Source organism: Pongo abelii, chromosome 16 (genome assembly GCF_028885655.2).
Source record: "Pongo abelii isolate AG06213 chromosome 16, NHGRI_mPonAbe1-v2.0_pri, whole genome shotgun sequence".
NCBI classification, from domain to species: Eukaryota; Metazoa; Chordata; class Mammalia; order Primates; family Hominidae; genus Pongo; species Pongo abelii.
This window is the reverse complement of record NC_072001.2, coordinates 46,090,483-46,118,356: the sequence shown is the minus strand read 5'-3', so window position 1 is coordinate 46,118,356 and position 27,874 is coordinate 46,090,483. Positions and strand designations below refer to the sequence as shown.

Sequence of the window (27,874 nt, the reverse complement as noted above, 5' to 3'; positions counted from 1 at the left end):
GATGAACTGAAAAGGCCCTTAAAATTACATAAAATCTCTTACACACTAAAAAATTTTTGATTTATAAAAATTTGGTATTTACATTTGGGGACACACGTAACTGAAGACAACACAAGTATGTATAAGGAAAATAAATCTGTTCAATAAGGTGGGCAAACCTAACAAATGAGCTCAATGCCAATATATTTTAGAGACATGGAGTAATCTATGATATTCAGAAGGACTTCCTGATAATAATATATAACATGGTGAAATACTAAGATGAATTTTGGAGTCATCTTTTATAAATAAAGTGTTTTGTTCTAAATATACTTCTGATTAGAATCAGATTTTTAAACCTACAAACCCAAATGAAAGCAATGTTCTAGTCTCAGTCCACTGTATTTCTGGTAAAAAGAAACTTTGGAAGGGCACTCATTTAATCACTGGCAAGTTAGCATTTTATTGAGACCATCAACATCTTTACAATGAAAACAACATACTTTACTGCAAAAAGAGAATAAGGCAGCTTTCCTAGGAATCTCTGAGAAATGACTCAGAAATGAGAAATCATGCAATTATTTTTCATATATAGCACAGAAAAATATATTATACGCATATGGTTTATAAATAGGTGCCAATCTGGCCTAACCAACAATCTTTGGTAATAGTGTCTCTTGCTAAATATAAATAGTCACTCCCTTTCAATCCAGCAAGCATTCTAGCTCCATTTTAAAAGCAGATATCAGAGCCTGACCATGATGGTGAGGGGGAAGAGAGTGCAAATGAGCCTGAAAAGTCATAATTCAAGTTCACTCTGAGTGAGCTCCTTGATTCTGTTCATGCAATGATCAATGGCATTAATAAGTAAAGGGATCCAACTATCTTCTGGCTGAGGGGTCACATGACTTGCTCTGTGAATAGAATAGGAAAGAAATAAGTTAAACTTATTAGGGTGTCAAGGGAAAACCTATCCTCAGGAGGAAGCACAGGGAAAACTAAAATTTTTTTAAAGGGGAGCTTCTTTGCAGAATCTCAGCTGCCCCACAACTGAAGTTGAAAGAAAATCCCACACCCACCCTTTCCCACTCCTTGAAATGGGGGCTAGGGAGTTGAGAACGTCTGGAAAGCAGTTCCGTTTTACTCTCAAAAAGCTATCTGAGAAGTCTTCATACTTACTTTGTAATTTCAAGTGCCTTCTTTAAAACAGATACAAGTTTCGCAGACTAGAAAAGAAACACAGAAGTTATTCACCGTGAGCCCTACCATAAAAAGGTGAGTTCAAATATTTTTAAAGACCCAAGTAATAAAAAAATTATTTAGAAAAAGGACCTGAAGGAAGTATGCAAAACTAAAAATGCTGATTAGGTTAGGGTGGCAGGATTACGGGTTCTTTTCTATTTAGCAAGATCTTGTTAATACTGTTGCTATAACATTTTAATAAGATTTTTTAGATCTAAAATATTTTCAATTTAAAAAAGGAAAGGAAAATGTAACCTGAATTGGTCCCAAATGCTGATAGCTCAAAATATAAAGCAGAAATGACTAAGGTTCCTTTTTAAAAAAAAAAAAAAAAAGCGCATTAAGAATTTTAAGAACACCAATCTAAGGATAAGATGGGGACATTTAATACAAAATATCAATACATATAAGATGCATATGCAGTACACATTTTTAAATTGCTAAAGCAGATACTATGTTTGGGATAGCTGACTAGGCATATTGCTAAAAATGTTTATTTCTTAGGAAGTCAATTTTTTAAAAGTTAATGCCAAAAAAATGTTAATGCCCAAAAAGATCCTATTCTACTTCAAGGTGTTTGTACATCATGAAGACACATCTGATGAATCTAATTTCCATTATCCAATTTATCAAATATTACTAGAATTGATACATTCAATTGTAAAATATAAGCCATTTGGCAGTTTTACTGCTCTTTCCAGTAACATTAGAGAGAACAGAACTCTCTCTAGTAAAGGGCACAGAACTTCAAAGAATACAATAAAATCAGATTTTTATAAGAAAGTTGACTCTCCATAGTTAAATCACACAATGTGTTTGTATTAGAACAGAGTATGTTTCTGGAACACTTATTTCTGCCTTGACTAGAAATCAGAAACGTGTGACCTCAGCCAGCTACTTCATGAACAGCTGAAGTTCAATCTAATTGCTGCCTAGTCTAGAAATTAGAAACTTGTGACTTCAAGTTGAGAAGTTCCTAAATTACTGTGTAATTAAGACTTTCTTTTCAAAGAAGCATTTTCTTTTTTTTTTTTTTTTTTTTTTTTTTGAGTCAGAGTCTTGCTCTGTCGCCCAGGCTGGAGTGCAGTGGTGCGAGCTCGGCTCACTGCAACCTCCACTTCCCAGGTTCAAGCGATTCTCCTGCCTCAGCCTTCCGAGTAGCTGGGATTATAGGCGCATGATGCCTGGCTAATTTTTATATTCTTAGTAGAGACAAGGTTTAGCCATGTTGGCCAGGCTGGTCTCAACTCCTGATCTCAGCTGATCCACCTGTCTCAGCCTCCTGGAGTGCTGGGATTACAGGTGTGAGCTACTGCACCCAGCCTTAAAGCATCATTTTCTAAGGCCTTTGGGCTTTTCTAAATGATTACCCAGGTGATTATGGAAGAGAGAACTACCAAAGCTCATGGCTATTATAATTCAACTTCAGTGAATATTTATCAACCCCAGACGCATGCAAGAACTGTGACATTACTGTTGTATTTCCATCCAAATGTGACAAATAAATATGTACCCTATACCTTAGAGGAAATACTAGTGATTAGTGAAATTCTGCCCATTAGGTCTGTAGCTATTCCCTCAAAGCCAGTACTTACATTGATTCGCACGGTCAGGTGACACATAGGTGGATATATGCTCAGAGCCAAATCATCCACACTAAGAGCAGAAAACAAAAGTAATCATTAACAAAAAAAGAAACGCAGCCAGGTTGTTTCTAGCACACAATTATGGATGTCAACAGTGAGAAACTGTCCCAGAAATGCCTGTCAGTTTTTAAAATTGGGCAACTGGGCAACCAATACAGAATGAGTTCAACCAGTCTTTATTGAAACACCCATACCCCATCTCACTAGGAAGCTGGGGGGAAAAATTTGCTTGGTTCATAGTAGGGTGCATGATCAATTCAGTCAAAAATGTGAGGATGTGAAACCATCAGTTTAATAACTAATATAGGCAGGCAGGCTTCATCAGTGAAGCTAAAATTAGAGTAAAATATACCTTTACTAAAATGAGCACCACTTTAAGTGATCAAATTTAGTACCACCAATAATGAGGCAAACCAACATCACATGCCTCCCTAATATGATGAGATGTACAAAACACTTAATTATATGATATTCTTGCAAAAATGAGAACTAACAATCCCATGAATCCAGGTTGTTGGATATTTTACGAGACAACTGACCTGGTTTCTTTTTAAAATGTTGATTAAAAAAGACTACAAAGGATAGGAACTGTTCTAGATTTCAAGAGACTAAAGAGATGACAATTAAATGCAATGTGAGACCTTGACAGAGCCCTGAATTTATATGACATTTTAGATAGAGACAACTGGGGAAATCTGAATATTAGATAATACTATTATATTCAATGTCAAATTTCTTGGATGTGATAATAAGAGTAGGAATAAGAGTACTTCAGGAGATACATACTGAAGTATTTAGGGGTGAAATGTCATTGCTGTCTGCAATTTACTCTCAAAACGTTCTGGAATAAATATGAAACAGCTATCTCTTGAGAAATAAACCAATATAGGAAAAAATGTGAACAATAGGCGAATCTAATAGAAGGATGTAGGGGTGTTCACTGAAGGTACTTTTTAAACTTTCCTATAGGTTTGAAAAATTTCAAAATATAAAAAAACTGGGAAAACCTTGAGGTAACAACACAAATTGATATCAGAACGCTGCTGCTCAATGTTTCAAGTGGGGATCCCGCTTACCTAGGGCTGATTTCATCAGAAATATCCACAATGTCGTCCAGCTGTGCCACCTGATCCTTCTTCCCATTCTCTGCCACTAAGATCCGAATTTTCTTCAGGCAGGCTTTGGATGCTCTCACTAGCGCAAGGCATGGGATTATGAGCTCTTGATCGTCCTCTGACCAATACAAGTCCTGATTGCTTGGAAATCCCAACACATCATCCTCATCATTGTGGTTGTCAGAGTTGTTCTCCTCAGTATCATTCAAGAGGCCAGAGTAAGGGTCGCATTCTTCCACAGCCTAAGACATACCATGATGTATGTGAATGCAAAAAAAAAAAAAAAAAAAAGGGCCTATTATTATACTTTTACCACCATGTCTTCGTTGTCCAAAAATCTTAGCCAGCCACTTCACTAAGGGCTACAGAGTTGAATCACTTCATAAACCCTGTTCTCGCTCTCCTTGTCCAGTAAGGGAACACAGAGGAGTAGTACTAAATCAAACACTAACAAGCAGTGGGAGATGGAAGACAGAGGACAGTAGTGAGAATGGGACCTATCTGGTCAATGCTCAGGAAATCTCTCTTTATAATTCTCATCTACTAGTCAAGGAGTTGCCTTCCAATGATGGAGGTCCCCTCACCCGCTCCATTTCTTCATGTGCATCCTTCACAAAATCCACATTCTTGGTCAGCATCAAAAGAGCTGCAGCTTTGTTATCTATGAGTGAAAAATCAGAAGCACTAGAATTAGAGGAGAAATCCAACAATTTTCTTAAGACTGCAAGGAACAATCACATTGTTCCTATTGATGGGAGTGCCAAGGACGGTTGACAAGGGTGGGGGTTTAATAAAAAATTCTCACTACATCCCCTGGTGTCTAGATAGGGGTTTAAAAAGCTTGTATTTTATTCACAAGAAGAAATAAAATGGTCACATGATGTTTATCATCATGGTCCTCTTGGACAACCGCTGTTTTGGCCTAGCTGTCTCTACCTCATAACTGCTTCAGTGTGCTCCATAATACTACTCTTGGGGTACGACTAGGAAAACAAACCATACTTGTTCAACAAGAGACAGAGCCACAGCAAGGGGGAGTGGAATTTAGAAGTATGATAACTAGAGAATGACAAAAAGTATTAATACCTACCTGTTAATTTTGGTAATAAAATATATGTATTTCACTAGACTGTTTATATAAATTCAAATACATACATGTTACAAAGCTGGGAACTAGATATAAGAAGTCTCTTTGCTTTGGCCAGCAGACACGGCCCACTGCCCACTTTTACTCACCTCTTGGTATGTGAGGCATCTGCTGGCACGCAACCCAGACACTGTTGTAGGAAATAAGTTCATTGTTCTCAGGACTGGGGAAAGAAATCAGTAAGGATATATTAATAACCTAGGTTCCTGTCTCCTAAAAAGCTCCTTCCTGCTGGTCATTACTCTCAGCTGTCAGTAACTTTGCTGTTAAAATGAGCTTTTCCCCTCTGAGGCAAGGAACCCCAATAACTGGTAACCTAAACTGTGGCATCACTACCTCTGAGTTGGAGTGATGGAAAGTACTTCCATGAGCTGAGCCATGCCATCCACGATGTCCAGGGTGGCGCCCCGTACCAGCTTTCTCAGGGTGATTCCTGTGGCCAAACCCAAAGAATAAGCAGCCTGGTGTTCTTTTCAGAAGCACCATCTGCTTTCCTGAGTCTAAGCATTACAGAACTATAAGGTAACGTACACCCACATGCTTTAACCTACATGCTAACACAAAACTCAGGTCTTACTTATATCCCCATGGCATTTTCTTGCCCCTCCTGCCATTCCTTAGTGTTTTCTTCAAAAGAGATCTGGAACAAAATCTTTCCGTGACACCATGTATTCATTCATTAAGGACCGTGATCTCTTAACAACTGTAGATGAAACACCTGAAGTTTAAGCCACTTGAGTAACCCTGAAGATCCATGACATGTATTCAGTTATAATTTTGGCATGATTATAATCAATGCATGATTCTACAGGCAGGGCTGGAGGACATTTAACCTATGAAGATGTTCAGAAATAGGGTGAGATATAATATGGGTGGAGGAAAGTAAGGATGGCCTGAGCCTGCATATGGGGCTGAGAGCCAGCTAGTATCTGTGGTGTTAAAACGGGTTAAAGAGGGAGAAACCTTTGAGAATTAAAAGTCTTATGAGTCAGGCAAGGCAGGGGAGATGGGAAGTCATAGGAACAAAGCATCTGTATCTTAGAATAATGGCTTGTTTATATAAGTCACTTATATTACAAAATTATCCTTGACTGTATTTTATGGGAGAAAGTTACATGTTCAAGTTGGGTAAAGGTAAAAGTCACAAGACATAATCCACAATATTAGCAAAGATCTACACAATAAATGCAACACTTATGTGGCTTACCCTGATCCTTTGGAAGCAAATAGTACACTGCAATAAATGCCTTGATGGCAGCATGGACCTGTTCACAGAACTTCTGGGTTTCCTATGAAAAAGGAAACAGATTAGATCAAAGTGGTCAACCCTTCTACTGTGGAATAGAGCAGATATTTCTTTTCTTTTTCTTTTCTTTCTTTTTTTTTTTTTTTTTTTTGAGACAGAGTCTCACTCTGTCACCCAGGCTGGAGTGCAATGGCGCAATCTTGGCTTACTGCAACCTCCACCTCCCAGGTTCAAGCAATTCTCCTGCCTCAGCCTCCCAAGTAGCTGGGATTACAGGTACCCGCCACCACACCCAGCTAATTTTTTGTATTTTTAATAGAGATGGGGTTTTGCCACATTGGCCACACTGGTCTCAAACTCCTGACCTTCAGGTGATCCACCTCCCTTAGCCTCCCAAAGTGCTGAGATTACAGGTGTAAGCCACTGCACCCAGCCTAGGTCAGATATTTCTACAGCATCATCAAACATTTTCTGAAGTCCTGGTACGAAGGCAGGCCTTCTACTATACTCATCACATACTAGAGAGGAGTTAGCTATATAGTAGACACTGGGCTGACAACTCAATAAACCATTAAGAAACAGCAGGAAAAAACTCATTCCTGATACTCTGTATCCCAAGATATTCATGATATCTTAGACCAGGAGCTGGCAAACTGTGGTCCTCAGGCCAACTCAGGCCCCACTGCCTGTTTTTGGAAATGAAGTGTATTGGGACACAGCCATACTCATTGGTTTAAATGTCTGTAGTTGTGTTTGCTCTATAAGGGCAGAGTTGGGTAGTTGGTTACAAAATCTAAAATAGTTACTAACTGGCCCTTTACAGAAAAGAGAGGGAGAGAGAGAGACAGACAGACAGACCAACTGATAGACCATGGTTATTAAACCATTAACCAAGTCTCTCTCTCTCTCTAACAGAATCACAATATGTAACTAAAGGTAACTAGCATGGACTCGACAATGCTCCATGTTAACTATTTTCCTTCTAGGTGGTCACTGGCTTTCTCATCTTCCTTGTCCTCAATTTTCTGTTAAATTCTAACTCAATACTATACAAATGTGGTCCAGATTGGAGCCAGTCTACAAACTGTTTGTGACCAGTCGGGATGAGATAAGCACAGTGACTGTGAGTGTTTAGAAACTTTTATGGCAATTTGACATTTATTCAACATCCAAGCACATACTTTTATTAGAGTATCATTCCATACAGATTGGAATTTAAAAAACAACAACAACAACAACAAAAAAAACCAACAACCACCCATCTTTTTTTTTTTTTTTTTTTTGAGACGGAGTCTGGCTCTGTCACCCAGGCTGGAGCACAGTGGCGCAATGTCGGCTCACTGCAAGCTCCGCCACCCATCTTTTAGTAGGACTAAAGTGGTGAGATCTCAAGAAGGCAATGATGATTCATGTGTATGTATGTGTGTATATACACACATATATACATACATGTATTTATTTGAATATATGTATATACTTGAATATTTGTATATATTTCAAATAAATCCAAATTCTAACTTTTCATCTGTGAGTGAAACTACTGTCCTGAGCATGTATAGAAAATCAGTTCTATGCTGCCTCTTACTTCCACTGAGTTTTAGCAGCAAGTCCTAAGTGCATTTGAAAGAAAGGGGTTAGCAGATAAGAAAAATAAGGTAATATTAACTACTCTTTTTGAAATAAGTAGTCTATTTTCCATGTATCTTTTAAAGTGCTCTCATACAATTCATCTCGTTTCCTCATCACAAATCTCAAAGGTAGGCCAGGCACGGTGGCTCACGCCTGTAATCCCAACACTTTGGGAGGCCAAGGCAGGCGGATCACTTGAGGTCAGGAGTTCGAGACTAGCCTGCCCAACATGGTGAAACCCCGTCTCAACTAAAAATACAAAAATTAGCCAGGCCTGGTGGCAGGTGCCTGTAATCCCAGCTACTCGAGAGGCTGAGGCAGGAGAACTGCTTGAACCCGGTAGGCAGAGGATGCAGTGAGCCCAGACTGTACCACTGCACTCCAGCCTGAGTGACAGAGAGAGACTCTGTCTCAAAAAAAAAAAAAATCTCAAAGCTATGTAGGAGAGAGTTTATCACTGTAAGTGATATTTATGCAGCAGAAGATATTTATATCCTTTCCAAACACCTATATATGTAGACTAAGAAATTAAAACTATTGACTATGAAAATCAAATAAGGCAATGAATATGCCATTTTAAAAGAATCTTACTCCCATATTAAGGATACACAGCTCTAGAAAAACTGAGCATAGAGCATATGTGGTCATAGCCAACATGTTTACTTTCATTAGTTTTATAATAAAGGAATATTTAAAATGCATAAATCTTTGTTCTAGCAATTCTACTTCTGGGAATTTTTTCTACCGATATACACACATACACAGAATTAGGTAATTCATCACGACACTGTTTGCAGTAATTCTAAGTTGGAAACAGCTTAAATGTCCACATAGAGTATGGTTAAATTATGTTTATACCTACCCTATTGAATACCATGCAGTCATTACAAAGAACTGAACAACTTTATAGTTACTGCTAAGAGTTGATTTCTAAGCTCTATTGTTAATTTCTTTAAAGGAAGGTCCAGAACAGTGTTTATGTATCATTTGTGTAAAAAGAAGCTGACACATACAGATAAATGTATATGAATGTATATATGCACAGAATATACGTGGAATAATGCAAAAGGAACTGGGGGAGACAAAAATGAGAAAGTGGGTGGAAAGATAAACTTACACTTAACTTTGATATCTGTTGAATTTTGTACTATCTACATGTTACTGATTAAATATAAAAAATAATATAAAAAGGGTATTATGTAGTATAACAGAATAGGTAGCTTAGACATCAGATAGACCTTGATTTAAATTCTAGCTCCCCTGCTTTTTTTTTTATCTTAACCTGAGCTTCTGAGCCTCCTTGCTTATCTGTCAGATGGCCATCAAGTATGTGAAAACACCCAGCAAATAAAAAGTGCTTAAAAAATTATCAGAAGGGAAACAACCACGGTAAACTTCAGACTGAACCAATATTTATAAGCCCTGCCTACTCTGCGCCAGGAACTGCACTTGGCAATTCGGTCTTCACAACAATCCTGTGAAGTAAAAACGGCAACCTCACTGGACAGACGAAGAAAATAAATCTCCTGGCGTGCGTGCAAAAGGTGGAAAGAAAATTAGAGGATTCCTAAGGTGTAACTCGGCAGCCCAAGGATTCCACGAAAGTGAAGCCCACCTGTGCAGACGGCAGTGGAAGCTGAGAGAAGACTGTGGTCAGAGTCGTGGCTTCCCTTGACACTGTCACAGCTGCCTCATCTGGGGGGTGGCCGAAGAGGAGGCAGGTGCCAATACGTTAGTGCTGCACGGACTTGGAAGATTTCCCTTACCGACCGAGACTTCTCAAAAACACCTCCCGAATGTCGAGGTTAGAATTCTATTTCACCCTCTCAGGTGCTGAGGTGGGTAAGGTACCTCACGGAAAGGATGCAGCGGGGGAGGGCAGTCCCCTCCCTGGGGGACAGCGGGAGGAAAAGGGGTCGGGACGCTGGAGGAACTGAGGCAAGGGGAGACCGGAAGGAGGCGCACTCACTGAGTCTTCTCCAGAACATCTCTCGATTAAACTCCTCGGTGGTCTCCTGGGCTTCGCCGACTTGTGGTTGTGGCGTGTGGGGGCCGAACGGTGGCGAATGGAAAAGCTGAGGTAAGCGGAGCCACCTCCCTCGCCCAAGCCCGGCTCCCCGCCGCCGCCCCAGCCCGCCCTCTCCGTGACCCCGAGCCCGGCCTCTCCCCGACCCCGAGTCCGCCCCTGCCGTCGCCCGTTCTAACTGCGTCAGCTCACCCCGCACTCGAGGCAGGAGCAACCGCAGCTCCTCCGCCAAGTGCCGGAGCTGCCCCAGAGGCGAAGCCAGGGTGGGGACTGCGGCTGCAGGTGCAGTTGCGCTCGCCATTTTAGTCGCTTGCCGGAGGCCGCAAACACAGGCCTCCGCGCCACTGTTGGAGCCGCACTGCGACAGCCGCTCCACTTCCGGGCCACAGCGTCAAGGGCTCGTTTCCGGCAACAAGCCGTCCAGCCCCGTCCCAGAGGCCCTGTCCTGCCTCCTCCCGCCACGACGCCCGGCCCCGTCCCCAGAGGTCCAGCACCACCCATCCCATTATCAGAGACCAGGCCTGGGCCCGCCTCCTCCCGCCCCTCCCTGTCCCTTGAGGTCCAGCACCAACCATCCCATTCTCAGAGGCCAGGGCAGGCCACGCCTTCTCCCGCCCCTTAGGCCAGGCTACACAAGCAAGCCTCAGGCTCACGGTCTTTCTTATTCATCATTCATTCATTTATTTGATTAGTTGAAAACACTTCCGACTAAGGAAGTAGAGAGCCCACAATCCTGTGGGAAAACAGGCCTGGGAACTAATATCTCAGGGGTAGTCAGGGTCGGGCCCAGATCCTCAAAGGTTCCCTGCCCCTGAAATTGCACCTTTGACAGCTGCTGAATTCCAAGCACAGCGGTAAGTGCTTTACATGGGGTAACCCTAAAAAACACACTGGGCCTCAGACACTCCCGTACACACACCCAACCCCTACCCTGTGGGTGTCGTAGATAAGGGTTTTCTCTTCACAAAGGTAAATCAACTCTTTGCCTCCTCAGGGAGGGAAGGAATAAAGGCATTATTTTTGAGACTTTTCTGCAGTCCATTCTGCAGGTATCAGTAGTGGGTAATCCCTCCAACATCCAGGAGTCCAAACGAGCAGCTGCTCCCTAAAGCTCACCCACCAATCCTGGCCCTCCACCTGCTACTGGGGTAGAGGCCTGGGCTACAGACACAGAGGCTGGGCTTCTGCCCAGCTGCCAGTGGGGAGACATGGCCTTCAGGAGCTCAGGTGGCTTTTTAACTGCACCATGAAGATTCCAAACTTGGTGGAGTTCAGTGTCCACACACAGCGAATGAGAACAGGTGTCAGCAGTGTCAACCAGGTCCGCAAAGGGGAGAATAAAAAAGCGAGGGTGCCGTATGTCGCATAAAGAAAGTAGCAGGAATAAACCTGCCAGATGTACAGCAGTAGCATAAGTAGGTGAACAGGCATAATTTTCAAGTATTTTCTTTGATGGAGATGAGACCTGAAGTTGTGACCAAAGCACCGCTGCAGCAAGCTCCAACACATGTAAGCCATCAAGGGGATGTTAAAAAACGCCAGCTGGAAAAGAACAGAACCATAGCTTACTCCCAAGTCCTTGGAATAGTTTGGTCTTAATCATGCATTATTAGTGGATCCTAAGAATATGCTGCTATCTGTCTTGGTGTTAGCTAATTTACTTCAAGCACAGTTGCTTATAACACAACAGCTGACTTGTGGCTAGTTGTGTATTTGCCCATGTCCTTTTATTCATCTTAGAGGCAGGTATCATTTAATTTATGCTGAAGTCCCAACTTGTAGTACAGTATCATATACACAGTTAATACCCAGTGGTGTTAAGCTGGAATTGAACTGAGTAAATGTATACACACACATACAACAACCCCTCTTTTTTGGTGGAGTGAGGGGAGGATTTGGCTATCAGTATTTTTTTTCTTATCTCCATTTTTGTTTGAGGTAGCATGATAAGTACTGGAATATAAATTAGAATATCTAAATTATAATCCAAGTTGAGCTGCTGTATGATTCATTCATTTAACAAATATTTATTGAGCACCCATTATGTAGCAGGCATGAGCTAGGCTCCAAGTTAGGGACACAATGGCAAACAAGTTAGAAAAGGTCCGTCATAGAGCTTACATTCTAACAGGGAGAAGACAGACAAAAATATATATATGTATATAATTACAGATCGTGATTAGTTCAATGAAGGAAAGAACTGGGTCATGAGAAGGTAACTGGGAGAAAGGCTCTCAGAGGCCAGAAGGACAGGAATGAATCAGCGGAGGGAAGTGCATTCCAGGCAGAAGGAACAAATGAAAAGCCCAGAGGTGGGAGAGGTCTTGGCCTCTTTAAGGAAGTGCATGCAGAGCATGAGCCAGGTGGAAACTGGGGCAGTCAGCAGGACCCAGATCACTGCTCTGCTTCAAAGCATTTCAAGCTGAAAAGTAAGTGAGCTGATTGTAAAGTTTTTAAAAGAGCACACTGGATGCTCTGTATTAAACTGAGAGTAAGGAGGCAAGAATATCAGGGAGAAGACCCAGGCAAGAAATAATTACAACTTAGATTAGGATAACAGAAATGGAGAGAAGTGGATGGATTCAAGATATGCATTGGAAGCAGATCAAATAAGGTAGAGCTTGCTGGTGAAATAGATACAGGGTATGAAGGAAAGGGAATAATTGAGGATACATCTTGGAGAAATCAGGTGAATGGTGGAGTCATTTATTAAAACTGGAAAAACAGAGAGGAACAGGTTTGGGGTGGAAATAATGTTCCTATTAGAGAGACATCACATGAAGTTGAGATGCCTGTTAGACATCTGTGGCCACTGGATATAGAGGCACTTGAAGTGCAGAGAAGAGGTCTAGATCAGAGATATAGATTTGTGAGTCATGGGTCTGGATGATACATAAAATCCATTATTAGTGTACTATTTATTAGAATATGAATGTAAACATTTACAAAGGAAAAAACCCTGCCTTTTGGTAAGGCTCAGGATTCATTTGGTATGAGAGAGCTCCTTAGAGACAGCCTCCATCTACATAATAGAAAACTGAAATGAGGCTGGGAGCAGTGGCTCACACCTGTAATCCCAGCACTTTGGGAGGCCGAGACGGGCAGATCACCTGAGGTCAGGAGTTCGAGACCATCCTGGCCAACATGGCGAAACCCTGTCTCTATTAAAAATACAAAAATTAGCCGGGCATGGTGGCAGGTGCCTGTAATCCCAGCTACCTGGGAGGCTGAGGCAGGAGAATCACTTGAACTAGGGAGGCAGAGGTTGCAGTGAGCCGAGACCATGCCATTGCACTCCAGCCTGGACGACAAGATTGAGACTCCATCTCAAAAAAAAAAAAAAAAAAAAGAAAACTGAAATGAACCCAGGACCTACTCATGTATATAATGCGGCTATGCAGAGAATATTCTGGACTTGGGTCAGTGTTTGCTAGGCGGAAGTCTTTCCTACTTGGCTGTCTCTAATCCTGTTGGATCATGTTTTACTGCCCTGTTAGAAGGCCATGAACTTATTTTGAATGTTTTTCGATCTCTTCCAAAACTTCAAATTTTGGTCCACTAACTCCATTAGGTGAGTAAAATAAAGAAATTGTTAGATAAATACTTTTCAAATCTGTTTATGTAGTTTTTCTATGGATCAAGGTTCTTTGTGTGTTTGTTTTAAAGGAATCAAATGTAAACCTAATACATCAGTTTGTTTCCTAAACAAGTACATTGCTAGGAAAGCCCAGGTCTGGTTTTCAAATAATGCAGTTTCCACTGAATAACTGACCCATTTTTTTAACGTGTCTATTTTTTAGTTTCCTCCCTCTAAAATATTTTCCTTCTTCATCATCATAATCAGTTTTGGTTTACTCAGAAATCTAAAACTTTTTCTACCATATCCCTTATTTCATTTTTTTGTCAATGAAAAAGCACAGTGAAACAAAAACAACAAAAACTTCTTTCACCTCTTATAAACACTTCATGACAAAAATGTATTCTAGATTAGGCATGGTGGCTCACGCCTATAATCCTAGCACTTTGAGAGGCCAAGGCGGGTGAATCATCTGAGGTCAGGAGTTCAAGACTAGCCTGGCCAACATGGTGAAACCCTGTCTCTACTAAAAGTGCAAAAATTAGCCAGGCGTGGTGGCGCATGCCTGTAATCCCAGCTACCCAGGAGGCTGAGGCAGGAAAATCGCTGGAACTCAAGAAGTGGAGGCTGCAGTGAGCCAAGATTGCACCACTGTGCTTCAGCCTGGATGACAGCGCAACACTGTCTTGGGGGAAAAAAATGTATTTTAGATGTTTACGTGAGAGTGGTGGAAGGAGTTTAGGAAGCACTTTAAAAGCAAATGAAGCTTTTATTAAAGACTGCCCTGCAAGTAAAGTAGGAAAGATGATCTATGGTACTTAATTCTGGATTTTGGATTTAATTCATAACTGTTATGCAATTAGTCTGACAAGGCCAAGATGTTCTTAAATTGCTTTTCTGACTTCTTACCTGGAGAATTCCAATTATAAATGTTATGCTGCCTTGTAGGAAATGTCCATTAACAAATATCCCAAAGGAAAAGCAGCAACCCAATTTGCCATCAATGATTTCACCAAAAAACCATGGACCTAAAAGAGGCAATGGACAAAAAAGGAGGAGATTAAATAACTATAATTCTGATTACAAATATCATGAGATGCATTTATAGGAATAAAGCAGAGATATGAGACTAGCCATCTATAAGCATTTTATTTCATAGCCTTCCCTCTTTGCTAGTCTCTGTGTTGTACTTGATATCCTTGCTAACCAACTATTTGCTCCTTTAAGCCATATTTTTTGGATTATGAAATTGTCTTAGTAGACACTATACCTGGAACAGATATGTGTCTTATAGATTCTAGAAACAAAAAAAAGCACACTCACATTTTTGAAAATTCCATTGCAATAATAACCTCAATATAATGCATTAACATTTCCTTTAAGATATAAAGAGGTATTCCACAGAAGTTAAATTTCCAGATGATTGAGATTTACTCCTTAAAGCAAAAAAACTTCAACTACTTTTTGAAAGAAATCTTTCTAAGATGCACTCATTAATATAATGAATGTATTTTAACCTCTTCTTGAAGGCCCACAGTCATTACTTTGTATATCAACTACATAATCACGGTTACCATGTAGAAAGTTTAACTTGCTTCAGTTTTCTCATCTGGAATGCCATGCTGACTTTTCTATCCTCTCTATTATTATTTACTGCCCCCTTCTCAGTGTGTGAGTTTCTAGGTATTATTATTATTATTATTATTATTATTATTACTGTCATTTTGTCTTGTAAGTGTGCTGGTCTCCATAAGAGTGTCAAGTTGTTTGTCAAGAGTGATAAGGGACAGTTAGACTTCCCTTCTCAAAATGCAAATACTAGGCCAGGCAAGGTGGCTCATGCCTGTAATCCCAGCACTTTGGGAGGCCAAGGCGGGCAGATCACCTGAGGTCAGTTCAAGACCAGCCTGGCCAACACAGTGAAATCCTGTCTCTACTAAAAATACAAAAATTAGTCAGGTGTGGCGGCACATGCCTGTAATGCCAGCTACTCGGGAGGCTGAGGTAGGAGAATCGTTTGAACCCAGGAGGCAGAGGCTACAGTGAGCCAAGATTGCACCACTGTACTCCAGCCTGGGCAACAAAGCGAGACTACATCTCAAAAAAAAAAAAAAAATGCAAATACCATCATTTGCTGGCAAGAATAGGGTTCAGCTTTAAAAAGTCAGAGGCAATTTTCTCAGATATACTTTATATAAACTGCATTAAAGACATATGAGTCTAAAAAGGTGTTTTTTCTTCAGGTTTCAACTTTCTGAATGGAACAATTCTTCCCTATTAATGTATTTTGTTTTGTTTTGTTTTACAGCCCAGGAACCAAATTGCTTTACCTCATTGTGTAAGACAAGCGTCAAAAACAGCTTCAACCTATCTTGAACAAGAGAACTTACCTCCAAAGGTGATCTGCCATAGCTTACACAGAATCATAAGTGTTATATTTTCATTTGTTCTCTGGTGGGAGTTACTAATAAGCAAAGTGCAAAGGGAGGATAAAAGTGTAAAATAAAGACTAAGACTAGGCAACAAATAGGCTAATGTACTTCTAATTGACTTTTAGTCACTAAGAAACATAAGCAAAAAAGCCTAAAAGAGATTTACGGTGATTTCTGCTTTTATAAGTGTGGCTAAGTGACTTTATAAGTACGGTCATGCATTGCTTCACCATGAGGATGCATTCTGAGAGATGTGTCCTTAGGCAATTTTGTCCTTACATATTATACACAAACCTACATGATATAGTCTATTATATACCTCCAGCTCCACTATAGTCTTATGGGACCACCACTGTATATGTGGTCCCTTGTTGACTGAAGTGTTTGTCATATGCCACACGATAGTACTGGGTATAATAATACAAGAGAAGAGTGCAGATATGCCTGAACTGTTGCTCATCTCAGTTTCTCTCTTTTTTGAGCTGAATTTTTGAGAGCCACACATTAGTAAATATTCAATGAACTACATACTAAGCAAAATAGGCAAAATACCAATGGATAGATATATATACTTTTTTTTTGAGATGGCGTCTTGCTGTGTTGCCCAGGCTGGATTTGACCTCCTGGGCTCAAGCAGTCCTCTCGCCTCAGCCCCCAAGTAGCTGGAACTACAGGCACGAGCCACCGTACCCACCTATCAGTGAATATTTTAATGAGGTAATAGATAATAAACACAGAAGATAGGTATAAATTCTGATAAAGGTAATGATGGAAGTAAAACCTGTGATGAGATATAGACTAAAACTTTAAGACAGACAAAGAAGGTTCCTCTGAGGAGGTGCTATTTAAGCTTCTATTAGGTTTCTACACAAATACTAATTCTGTAGCAGTCTTCTCAGCACCCTTAAGTTAACTTGGTGTTAACTAAATGTCCTTTAAACATGTTAGGCACGAGCTTTATTTTCCAAAACCGTGTCCCAGAAAATGATTTATGAAGAATCCATGAGCCATTTGTTACACCCTCAAGAGTCTAATTCTATTGTCAAAATTGTTAATATATTCTTTGGCAAAATTCCCCATAATCTGTACTAATTTACTTACCCAGCACTGTATACAGGGTCAACAACAACACAGAATAGTAGAAGATGTTTATTTTGCTCAAGACATGAAGAGAAAATGAGGACAGATTTATAAACCCTGAAGGTTCTAAAAAACATAAAGTTGAAAAATCCAGTGAACGCATGCAAAGTTCAGTTTCTTTATGACATTTTCTAGAAGACTTTCATGGGCTATCCACCATATATTCAGCAAATCCTTTGTTAGGTGGTAACTATACAGATGACACTACTTTAAATTCAGAATTTGGCAGGAATCCTGGTGAGACAGTTCACTTAGAATTGCAGAAGGCAGAGAGTTCAAAGAAATGGTGTAGTTGTGAGATATTTTATATATATCATAAGATACATAATTGTTATATTTATATATATCACAGTATATCAAACTCATATATATGCACATATATGTACATATACATATATATATAATAACTGAAAGCAATGGACACACCTACCACAGCACCATACTATTTTATCTTTATATAGGTTTGAAAGATAGTGGTTTGTTCAAAGGATGATCAAGTCTCTGTTTTCTATGGAATTTAGTGTCCAAATGTACAAACTTCAAAAAGGTGTATCAAAATATTTCAAAAGTAAATTAAAAGAAATATCAAAATATCTTCATTCTAATCATAAATATGAGTATCTGTCCAAATATGGTCCTTTCCTGTACATTATACAGTTTTTAACTCACAGCTAACCTCTTACTCCAATGGAAAGGCTTCCCTAAACTTTCCAAATTAACGTGCTTTTAAAATACAGTGCCAGAAAGCCCAAGTGTAAGGGCTTGACTCAGAGAAGCTCCATTCTACGGCCACAGTGTACAGTACCACCGATCCTCAGCCCCAGCCAGCCATGTCACCCATGCATGTGGCTGACCACAAACCAGTCAGCTGAGGACTATGAAAGGAAGTTCAGTATACACTGAGCAACACTACTGGTGAAAAATATTTAAAGGACTAGTCTCAATGAAAGACAGTCTGATGTAAGTTAAATAAGTCACGTCTTTGCTAAAAGACCAGCACATTCATTTTATACTTATAACCTTGCTCAGCCTAACACTTAATTTTATGCAAAGCCTGATAATGCATGACCTTTCCTACTTTGTGTTACTCTCTCAGCTTCTTTTTTGTTCTAGTCTGTATTTCTCAAAGTATTAGCCTACATATTCAGATAGAATAATAATTATTTATTATTTTAAAAAATCCTTTAGCCTTAGAGGCAGCTATTCTTTAAATTTTAAGTGATTATTCTCCATTTTGGCTGCACATTAGAATAACCTAGGGGAACTTTTAGAAAATACTCAGCTTGTATCTCACCCTCCAGATATTCTGATTTAATTTGCCTGGGGTAGAGGGAGATCTTAGGCAGCAACCTAGTGATTCTAAGCAGTCAGGATTGAGAAATACTGCTTTAGACAGAGCCGTGCTTCCCAGTCTTGACTGCACATTGGAATCATCCGGGGAGCTTTAAAAGCTACTGATGCTTAGGTCCCACCCTAGAGATTCTGATGTAATTAGTATAGAATGCTGTTATAGCTATTGAAATTTCAGAAGTTCCCCCAGCGGATTCTAAGGTACAACCAAAGTGGAAAAGTCTTGTTTAGAGGAAAGAACTGACCTGGGGTCAGAAGCCTTGGGTTTGGAGTCTCTCCTCTATCTCTTATTAGCTATGAAACCCTGGACAATTTACATAACCTCCCGAAACCTTTGTTTTCTAATCTTTAAAATGGGGTCAATAGCACCTACCTCACATGATTGTTTTAAGGATTAAGTGAAACAATGCAGGTTAAAATATGTTTCAAATTTAAATAACTATATAAAGATATTGAGAGTCCCCATATAAGAGGCTGGGGACTTCAAATATTTATTTATTTACATTATATTCAGGAAAATACACATGTATAATAATGCTTCTTGAACTTTTTCATAGAATTTTTAAAATAAATATAAGCAGAAAAACATTCAGTAGGATGTGTACTGTACCTATTCAGTTAATCGTGTTACTGTTTAATCATTACTACAATACTCCCCTTCTCTATCATCAGTCCTTGATCCCAGGGATTTCATCCAAATTAAGAAGGGATCAGGAAAATTTGATTCAACAAGTATTTATTGTCTATTATACACAAATTTGGTGCTGGGGGCTGTGGGAAACAGAAGAGAATTAGGAAGCAAGATTTCCTGCATTGAAGACAGGCACAGTGGCTCAAGCCTGTAATTCCAGCACTTTGGGAGTCTGAGGTAGGCGGATCCACCTGAGGTCAGGAGTTTGAGACCAGCCTGGCCAACATGGTGAAACCCCATCTCTACTAAAAAAAAAAAAAATACAAAAATTAGCTGGGTGTGGTGGTGCATGTCTGCAGTCCCAGCTACTTGGGAGGCTGAGGCAAGAGAATTGCTTGATAACCCAGGTGGCAGAGATTGCAGTGAGCTGAGATCATACCACTGCACTCCAGCTTGGGGTTCACAGCGAGACTGTCTAAAAAAAAAAAAAAAAAAAAAAGAGTTCCTGCATTGAGGAACTTATCTGGTTAAGGAGAAAATGTATATACATTCGAAGTGGTTATATAAAGCAAAGTTGCTGTCTAATTAAGTATAGAATTAATTGTGAGAAAGGACTATAGGGATTCAGATAAGCAAGAGCTCATTATGACCTGGAATGGCTGGAGAAAACAGTATGACAAAAGAGGTCTTAAGGTAAGCCTTACAGGAGGCTAAGATTTAGATAAGTTTAGAAAAATAATTTAAAATAGGGATAATACTATGAGTAAAAGTACAGAAGCAGAAATGAGCATGGCATGTATAGGGAACAGTGAAAAAGTATCTAGGCTAAAATACAGGTAACTGGTTGAAGACATGGCTAGTTAAATAAGACTAGATTGTGGAAGATTTTTAGTGTCTTGCAGAGATGTCTGACCTTTATTCAGTGTGTTCTGGAAAGCCACTAAAGGCTTTTGCATACAGAAGTGATCTATGGATGAGATGTCATGAGAAGGATAATTGGCTAATAATGAAGAGGATGAATTAGATAGAGAGACTGGATATAGGAGCAGCAGTTAAGAGTCTATTCAGGAATCCAGAGAGGTGATACTGACATGGCATTGGTGACCTCTCAAAAGGAAAAGGAACATTTGAAGAAATAATTAATGGGTTGTTTTGTTTTTTTGAGATGGAGTCTCACTCTTTTGCCCAGGCTGGAGTGCAGTGGCGCAATCTTGGCTCACTGCAACCTCTACCTCCCCAGTTCAAGTGATTCTCCTGCCTCAGCCTCCTGAGTAGCTGGGATTACAGGCGCATGCCACCACACCTGGCTACTTTTTGTATTTTTAGTAGAGACAAGGTTTCACCATGTTGGCCATGGTGCTCTCGAACTGACCTCAAGTGATCCATCCACCTTGGCCTCCCAAAGTACTGGGATTACAAGCATGAGCCACTGTACCTGGCCTGAATTAATGGGTTTTAATATGTTGCCATTAGGAGTGAAGACTGATGATTACTAAAAAATGACTAGGTTTTTAAGGTAAAAACTGTAGTAAGGTCTTCCTGTAAGGTCTTTATTTTTGATAGTCTATATGTTTTTATTTTTTTAATATCAGTATATGTATATATTTTTCTATCAAAATATAGTGATTAACTCAAATGCCTGAAAGTTCATGTGACTTAAGTAAATCTTTCATAAAATACCTGATTTTAAATTTGTTGATAAAAATAGAAATGTCCTCAGAATTGTCAGCATACATTTTTTTGCCTGGGTTTACTGATCAGATAGTTTTGCATTTGTCTGTGCTAGATGTTTTAAGCAGGATTTGACCAAAAGGTCACAAAACTATATATCCAGCCTAAAATCAGAATGATCTTTGTGTAACTCTTTGATAAGTAAAACTAATTTAATATAGTTGATTTAATGAAGATAGCTGTTTTCAGTTTTTGGCAAAATATTTATATAATTAGCTTTAAGATTTCTACTTAGGTGAACACCCGAAATTCACATGCTGTAAAAATGATTAACAGAAAGATACCTTGACATAATGACTAACTCTATCTAATATCTTAGTTTTCATAAGTAATCTATGTGTAGTTAAAAAATAAGTTAGATGAATGTAAATGGAATAAATTTATAAATGAACTTTCCATGTGATTTTAAATCCTAAAGTTACATTATATTAAATTAACTAATAGATACTCATGAAATGTCTGAGTAATTTCTAAGTAAGATAAAATACTGAAACATAAATTGCTAAACATTAGTATAAGTTGGTTCTTGGTTTCTTAAATTACGTAGAAAGACAAAACATACTTGGGTCTATTAGTAAATAGTAAACTGCACATTCAAAAATTGTTCCATAAAAAAATTTTTTTAGAGATTATAAACTATATATTCATGAGATGTTAATATATAACAGTTCAAAATTACTTACTTCCAGAGTAACCTAAAGCTTAAGGTTACTAAAAATTAGAAGTTTTTATTAAGGCTGGGCACAGTGGCTCATACCTGTAATCCCAGCACTTTGGGAGGCTGAGGCGGGTGGATCACGATGTCAGGAGATTGAGACCAACCTGGCTAACTTGGTGAAACCCTGTCTCTACTAAAAATGCAAAAAATTAGCCAGGCGTAGTGGTGGGCGCCTGTAGTCCCAGCTACTTGGGAGGCTGAGGCAGGAGAATGGCGTGAACCCAGGAGGCAGAGCTTGCAGTGGGCTGAGATTGCGCCACTGCACTCCAGCCTGGGGGACAGAGTGAAATTCCGGCTCACAAAATAAAAAAAAAAGAAAAGTTTTTATTAATATGAAACTATTTTTATATGAGAAAGAATTTTATGTGGTCTTAATATAAAGGAATAAAAAATTTTTAAGTAATTTTTTTGTCTTATGGTAAAATAATTAGTTATTCCAATACAAAAGGGGGGAAAATACAGGACAAAGACTAGTTGTTTAGGAGAATAATGGAAGATCTAAGCAAGTTGTGGAAGGTTTATGAAGGATAGGTCCTGTAATGGAAGTTTTATATCATCAGGATGGCTGGAATTTGAAGGGAACTTTTTTTCTTTTTTAAGGACAGGGTCTCGCTCTGTTGCCCAACCTGGAGTGCAGTGACATGATCTCGGCTCACTGCAACCTCTGCCTCCCAAGTTCAAGCAATTCTCATGCCTCAGCCTCCCGAGTAGCTAGGACTACAGGTGTGTGCCATCATGCCTGGCTAATTTTTGTATTTTTAGTAGAGACAAGGTTTCACCATGTCGGCCAGGCTGGTCTCGAACTCCTGATCTCAGGTGATCTGCCCGCCTTGGCCTTCCACAATGCTGAGATTACAGGCGTGAGCCACTGTGCCCAGCCATAAGAGGTTTTGACTTAATTCTAAAATCTGTTTCTTTAAAATTTAATTTTCAAGCATCTTCTGAACTGCAGCTTTAGAGTTTATAGGCCAGTGTTTTCCTCTGATATAACTTGATTCTGTACTCTTGGCTTTTCTTGATGTTTCTGAATTGTCCATATAACCAGGAAATTTCCCATGCTTTTTCTAAGAGCCCTGTATTCCCCTGCTCAAGGTACTAGTTTTCTTGTTTATGTCCCTCTATAATGTAGTGTGTACATATAACCTTGGACGCATGCTCTTCCTATGTCTGATTATATTTAAGTATCTTTCCATCAGGTTTCACTTCCAGGTTATCTAAACAGGCTTCCCATAAGGAGGAGCAATCACACTTCAGGAAGGTTTTTTTCTTTACTTTTTTGGGAACTGACCTAAAAAACAAAGATTTTACATTTTATCAAGATAATTTCCTATGTTTCATATTATCCTTATTAGTTTTTTTTTTAATTTCTTAGGAAAACTGAGCTTTGAAAGGTTTTTGTTTGTTTACAGCCACAGAACTTTCTGCATTGTTTCTGAAGTCCTTTAATTGTCACTCTGTTTAAGTGAGTGACTATTACTTCACAATGACATCTATTCCTATTCTGACCAAGTGTTTTAAACCTTTTGACATCTTTGGCATGCCTCCCAAGGATCAAGTTATAAATTAAGTCTTTTTTGACCTTGAACTAATTTTGGGATATCTCTTGGCCAAGGGGACCCCAGAGAAACCTTAAAAATTGAGTTCTCAGCCACGATGGAAAGGGAGGTCAGACACACCTTGTTATACTCCCTCCCTTTTAGAGTTTGGGCACAACAACAGACCATCATTAATGTTAAAATAGAGATCATAAGACTGACAAAACAGACTCTGTCACAATAAGATACCAAATTATAAACAAGATCTAATGCCTGCAGGACATCAATCTTGCTAAACAGGTCATTTTTCACCCAGTATATTGTGGCTGACATAGCATCCTTATCTTAACGTAAACATTCCTTTCTGCTGACAACAAGTTTTAGACAGAGCCTCAGTCCTTTAACCAATTGCAAATTAAAGAATCTCTGAATCCCCGTATAACCTGTAAGCCCCCACTTCAAGATATCCCAACTTTTGGGGCCGAAGCAATGCATACCTTCCATGTATTGATTTATGTCTTTTCCTATAACTCCTGCCTCCATAAAATGTATAAATCCCTACTGTAATCCAACTGCCTCAGGACCATTTACTCAAGGCTTCTTGAGTTTGTGTTTTCCCTGGGCCATGGTCATTCATATTGGCTTAGAATAAACCTCTTTAAAATATTTTACGGAGTTTGGTTTTTCCATGAACAAGGCTTATAGGAATAAAAGGAACCATAACTAACCTTTAAGCTCTGGGTATCCTCGATATCTAAAAATAATGAGAATGGTGAGCTGGCTCAGCACAATCAGCACAAAAAGGACCCGGGCCTGCAGGGAAATAGATGTTAATGTGAAATAGATACATGGGTACACTTTCAGTTAAGATTTTTAAAGTAGCCTTATTAACAAAAATGGAAATGGCATCTGTGATATTGTGATATAGGAAATACATATTTTGGTCTTTGTCCCCACTGGTCAGAACTCCTAAAATCCTTGTGATTTTCTAATGATAACAAGGATAGGAGCAGATTGTTATAACATTTGGATTTTGTCTCTGGCTCCTGAAACAGCTCTAGAGTGATAAAGTAAAAGGAATACCTATTGTTATTCATAACAAGCCCCTTTTGGAGGAGGTAGAGCAAGATGGCCAAATAGAACCCTCCAGCAATCATCCACCCCTTTCCCCTCAGAACACCAAATTGAACAACTATCCCCACAAGAAAGCACTTTCACAAGAACCAAAAATCAGATGAGTGATCACAGTACCTGGTTTTAACATCATTCAAGGAAAGAGGGACTAAAAAGGGTAGACAACACAGTACTTCATTGCCTACACCACCCTTCCCCCATTCTGTGGCAGAGATAATCTGTGCACTTGTGGGAGGGAGCAAAATGACTGTGAGACTTTGCGTTGGAACTCAGTGCTGTCACAAGGGAACACAACACAGGGCAGAATTCTGCCAGCACCCACAGAGGGAGCATTTAAGCTGGCCCTTGCCAGAGGGCAATCCTCTGCCCCAGTGGTAGGAACCTGAGTTCCAGCTATCTCCAGCACCAGCTGACTAAACAAGTGCCCTGGGGTCCTGAATAAACTTGAAAGGCAGTCAAGCCACAAGGACTGCAGTCCTTGGGCAAATCTGGGTACTATGCTGGGCTCAGAGCCAGTGGAAATGGAGTGCACACGACCCAGTGAGACACCAGTTGTGGTGGCCAGGGGAGTACTTGTGTCACCCATCCCCCAACTCTCCAGGCAGTGCAGCTCAAAGAGAGACTCCTTCCTCTTGTGGAAAGAAGAGAGAAAAGTAAAGAGAACTTTGTTTTGCCACCTGGGTACCAGCTCAGCCACAGTAAAATAAAGCACCAAGCAGATTTCTGAAGCCTCTGAGTCCAGGCCCTCACTCCTGGATGGCATTTCTAGACTCAGCCTGGGCCAGAAGAAAACCTGCTGTGTTGAAGAGAAAGACCATGTCCTGGCAAGATTCACCATCTGCTGACTAAAGAGCCCCTGGGCCTTGAATAAACATCAGCAGTAGCTAAGCAGTAGTCACCACAGACCTTGGACAAGACCCAGTAAGTACTATGGTGAATTCAGGTGTGACCCAGAACGGTACAAACTGTGGTCACCTCTCCCCCATATCGAGGAAGGCCAGCAAAGAGAGAGAGAGGCTTCTTCTGCTTGGGGAAAAGTGAGGAAAGAAGACAAAAGACTCTGCCTGGTAATCAAGAGAATTCTCCCAGTTCTTACCCAAGCCCACCAAGCCCACGTAAGGCTGCAAGAGTTGCAGTATTACTGGGCTTGGGGCACCCCCTAGTACAGATATGGCTGCAGTGACCAAAGACTTAGATCACAACCCTCAATTCTTTGAATACCTGGAAAGCCTCCTCAAGGAGGATGAGTACAAACAAGCCCAGACTACAAAGATTAGAATAAATACCTAACTCTTCAAGGCCCAGACATTGACAAACATCCACAAGCCTCAAGAACATCCAGGAAAACATGACCTCACCAAATGAACTAAATAAGGCACCAGAGACCATTCCTGGAGTGACAGAGATATGTGAACTTTCAGACAGAGAATTCAAAATAGCTGTTTTGAGGAAGCTCAATGAACTTCATGAAAACACAGAAAAGGAATTCAGATTCCTATCACAGAAATTTATTTATTTATTTATTTATTTTTTATTTTATTTATTTATTTTTTGAGACGGAGTCTTGCTCTGTCACCCAGGCTGGAGTGCAGTGGCGCAGTCTTGGCTCACTACAAGCTCCGCCTCCCGGGTTCATGCCATTCTCCTGCCTCAGCCTCCCGATTAGCTGAGACTACAGGTGCCCGCCACCACACCCAGCTAATTTTTTGTATTTTTAGTAGAGATGGGGTTTCACCTGTTAGCCAGGATGGTCTCTGTCTCCCGACCTCGTGATCCACCCACCTCGGCCTCCCAGAGTGCTGGGATTACAGGCGTGAGCCACCACACTCAGCCTCCTATCACAGAAATTTAATGAAGACATTACAATAATTTTTAAAAATCAAAGCAGAAATTCTGAAGCTGAAAGATTAAACTGACAAACTGACAAATGCATCAGAATTTCTCAAGGGCAGAACTTATCAAATAGAAGAAAGAATTAGTGAGCTTAAAGACCATCTATATGAAAATACACAGACAGAGGAGAAAAAAAGGAAAAAAAAAAAAGAATGAAGCACACCTACAAAATCTAGAAAACAGCCTCAACAGGACAAATCTAAGAGTTATTGGCCTTAAAGAGGAGGTACAGAGAGAGATCAGAGTAGGAAGTTTATTCAAAAAAATAATAATAGAGAACTTTTTTTTTAACCTAAAGAAATATATCAATATTCAGGTACAAGAAGGTCATAGAACACCAAGAAGTTTTAACCCAAATAAGACTACCTGACGGCATTTATTAATCAAATTCCCAACGGGCAATGATAAGGAAAGGATCTTAAAAGCAACAAGAGAGAAGAAACAAATAACATGCAAAGGAGCTCCAATGTCTGGCAGCAGACTTCTCAGTGGAAACCTTAAGGCTAGGAGAAAGTGGCATGACATATTCAGAAGGAAAATAATTTTATCTTAGAATATTATGTCCAGCAAAAATATCCTTCAAACATGAAGGAGAAATAAAGACTTTCCCAAACAAACAAAGCTGAGGGATTTCATCAACACCAGACCTGTCCTATAAGAAACGCTAAAGGAAGTTCTTCAGTCTGAAAGAAAAGGATGTTAATGAGCAATGAGAAGGCTGGGCACAGTGATTCACGCCTGTAATTCCAACATTTTGGGCGGCCGAGGCAGGAGGATTGCTTGAAGCCAGGAGTTCAAGACCAGTCTAGGCAACAAAGTGAGACCCCGTCTCTACAAAAAAAAATGTAAAATTAGGTGGTTGTATTGGCATGTGCCTGTAGTCTCAGCTACTTGGGAGGACCCCATCTCAAAAAAAAAAGAAAGAAAGAAAAGAAAAAAGAGATCATCTGAAGGTATAAAATTCACTGGCAACAGTAAATATACAGCCTAATATAGAATACTCTGACACTGTAATTGTGGTAGGTAAACCACTCATATCTTGAGTAAGAAGACTAAAAGATAAACCTATCAAAAATAATAACCACAACATCAGTTTTTTTAAGAGATGGAATCTTTAAGTCTTTTCTTTTTAAGAGATGGAGCCTTTAAGAGATGGAATCAAACATCTGGTCCGCCAATAAAGAAAATTATAAATTGCTTCAGCATTGCTCTTTCTGAATTTACATACTTAGACCAATATTGAAGCTAAGTAATTTTATACAATTATATTAAGCAATCAAATTAAAATAGTCCACTTTCATTGTACTGGGAGAAGGATACTTTGTTTTGAAGTTGTGTAAGAATAAAAAAACAGTATAGACTACACTGCAGGCTGAGTGAACATAGACTGTTTTCTTTTGCTTTCTTCTCAAGAAGTCATTCACCTGGAGATGAATTCACAATAGTGACATATGACCTGGGTGCTTGTTTCTCAAAGTATGATCCCCGGACCATCATTGGAATCCATTCAAGTCTGTTAGGAATGCAGAATCTCAGTCCCCTTCTCAGAATTGCTAAACCACAACCTGTATTTTTTTTTTTTTTTTTTTTTGAGATGGAGTCTTGCTCTGTCACCCAGGCTGAAGTGCAGTGGCACCATCTCGGCTCACTACAAGCTCCACCTCCCGGGTTCACGCCATTCTCCTGCCTCAGCCTCCCGAGTA

General features: G+C 39.7%; 2 protein-coding genes and 1 long non-coding RNA gene across 16 annotated transcripts in view; 1 reads left to right on the top strand and 2 right to left on the bottom strand.

Annotated features, from left to right (window-relative positions):
- Positions 1-417: 417 nt before the first annotated feature.
- CCNDBP1 (cyclin D1 binding protein 1) lies at positions 418-10,546 on the bottom strand. 2 transcript variants are annotated; one of them, NM_001131130.2, is given in 11 exon segments: positions 418-893; positions 1,159-1,205; positions 2,817-2,877; positions 3,944-4,224; positions 4,567-4,643; positions 5,219-5,292; positions 5,466-5,562; positions 6,337-6,418; positions 9,620-9,699; positions 9,974-10,033; positions 10,223-10,395. In NM_001131130.2, coding segments are annotated over 11 exon segments (1,083 nt in total). In that variant the 5' UTR covers positions 10,332-10,395; the 3' UTR covers positions 418-778.
- On the top strand, positions 9,693-27,368 carry LOC129050478 (uncharacterized). Of its 2 annotated transcripts, none has more exons than XR_008514107.2 (2): positions 9,693-10,084; positions 15,916-27,368. It is a non-coding gene; the product is annotated as an uncharacterized LOC129050478 (long non-coding RNA). The 2 variants fall into 2 exon arrangements; XR_008514106.1 differs by lacking the exon at positions 9,693-10,084 and adding an exon at positions 10,733-10,884.
- TMEM62 (transmembrane protein 62) overlaps positions 10,688-27,874 on the bottom strand; it is a 48,314-nt gene continuing 31,127 nt past the window's right edge. For 7 of the 12 annotated variants that reach the window (XM_009249766.4, XM_024232398.3, XM_054532686.2 and 4 more), the window contains 4 exons: positions 23,873-23,957; positions 17,141-17,245; positions 14,517-14,635; positions 10,688-11,572 (listed from right to left, as the gene is read on the bottom strand). In XM_009249766.4, coding sequence (XP_009248041.2) covers positions 11,246-11,572; positions 14,517-14,635; positions 17,141-17,245; positions 23,873-23,957 — 636 coding nt within the window. In that variant the 3' untranslated portion in view covers positions 10,688-11,245. The remainder of the gene's footprint in view (positions 11,573-14,516; positions 14,636-17,140; positions 17,246-23,872; positions 23,958-27,874) is intronic. The other 5 variants (XM_054532692.2, XM_054532687.2, XM_054532688.2 and 2 more) reach the window with 1 other exon arrangement.

Excerpts from the sequence above, each read along its gene's own strand:
- CCNDBP1 (XM_009249763.3), bottom strand. The coding sequence starts at position 10,531 with ATGGGTGGTGCTGGACCTCTGGGGACGGGGCCGGGCGTCGTGGCGGGA. Across the intron at positions 4,225-4,566 it reads CACATGAAGAAATGGAGCGG|GCTGTGGAAGAATGCGACCC; the intron begins GTGAGGGGACCT and ends GGTATGTCTTAG. Across the intron at positions 894-1,158 it reads AAGGCACTTGAAATTACAAA|AGCAAGTCATGTGACCCCTC; the intron begins GTAAGTATGAAG and ends TTCTATTCACAG.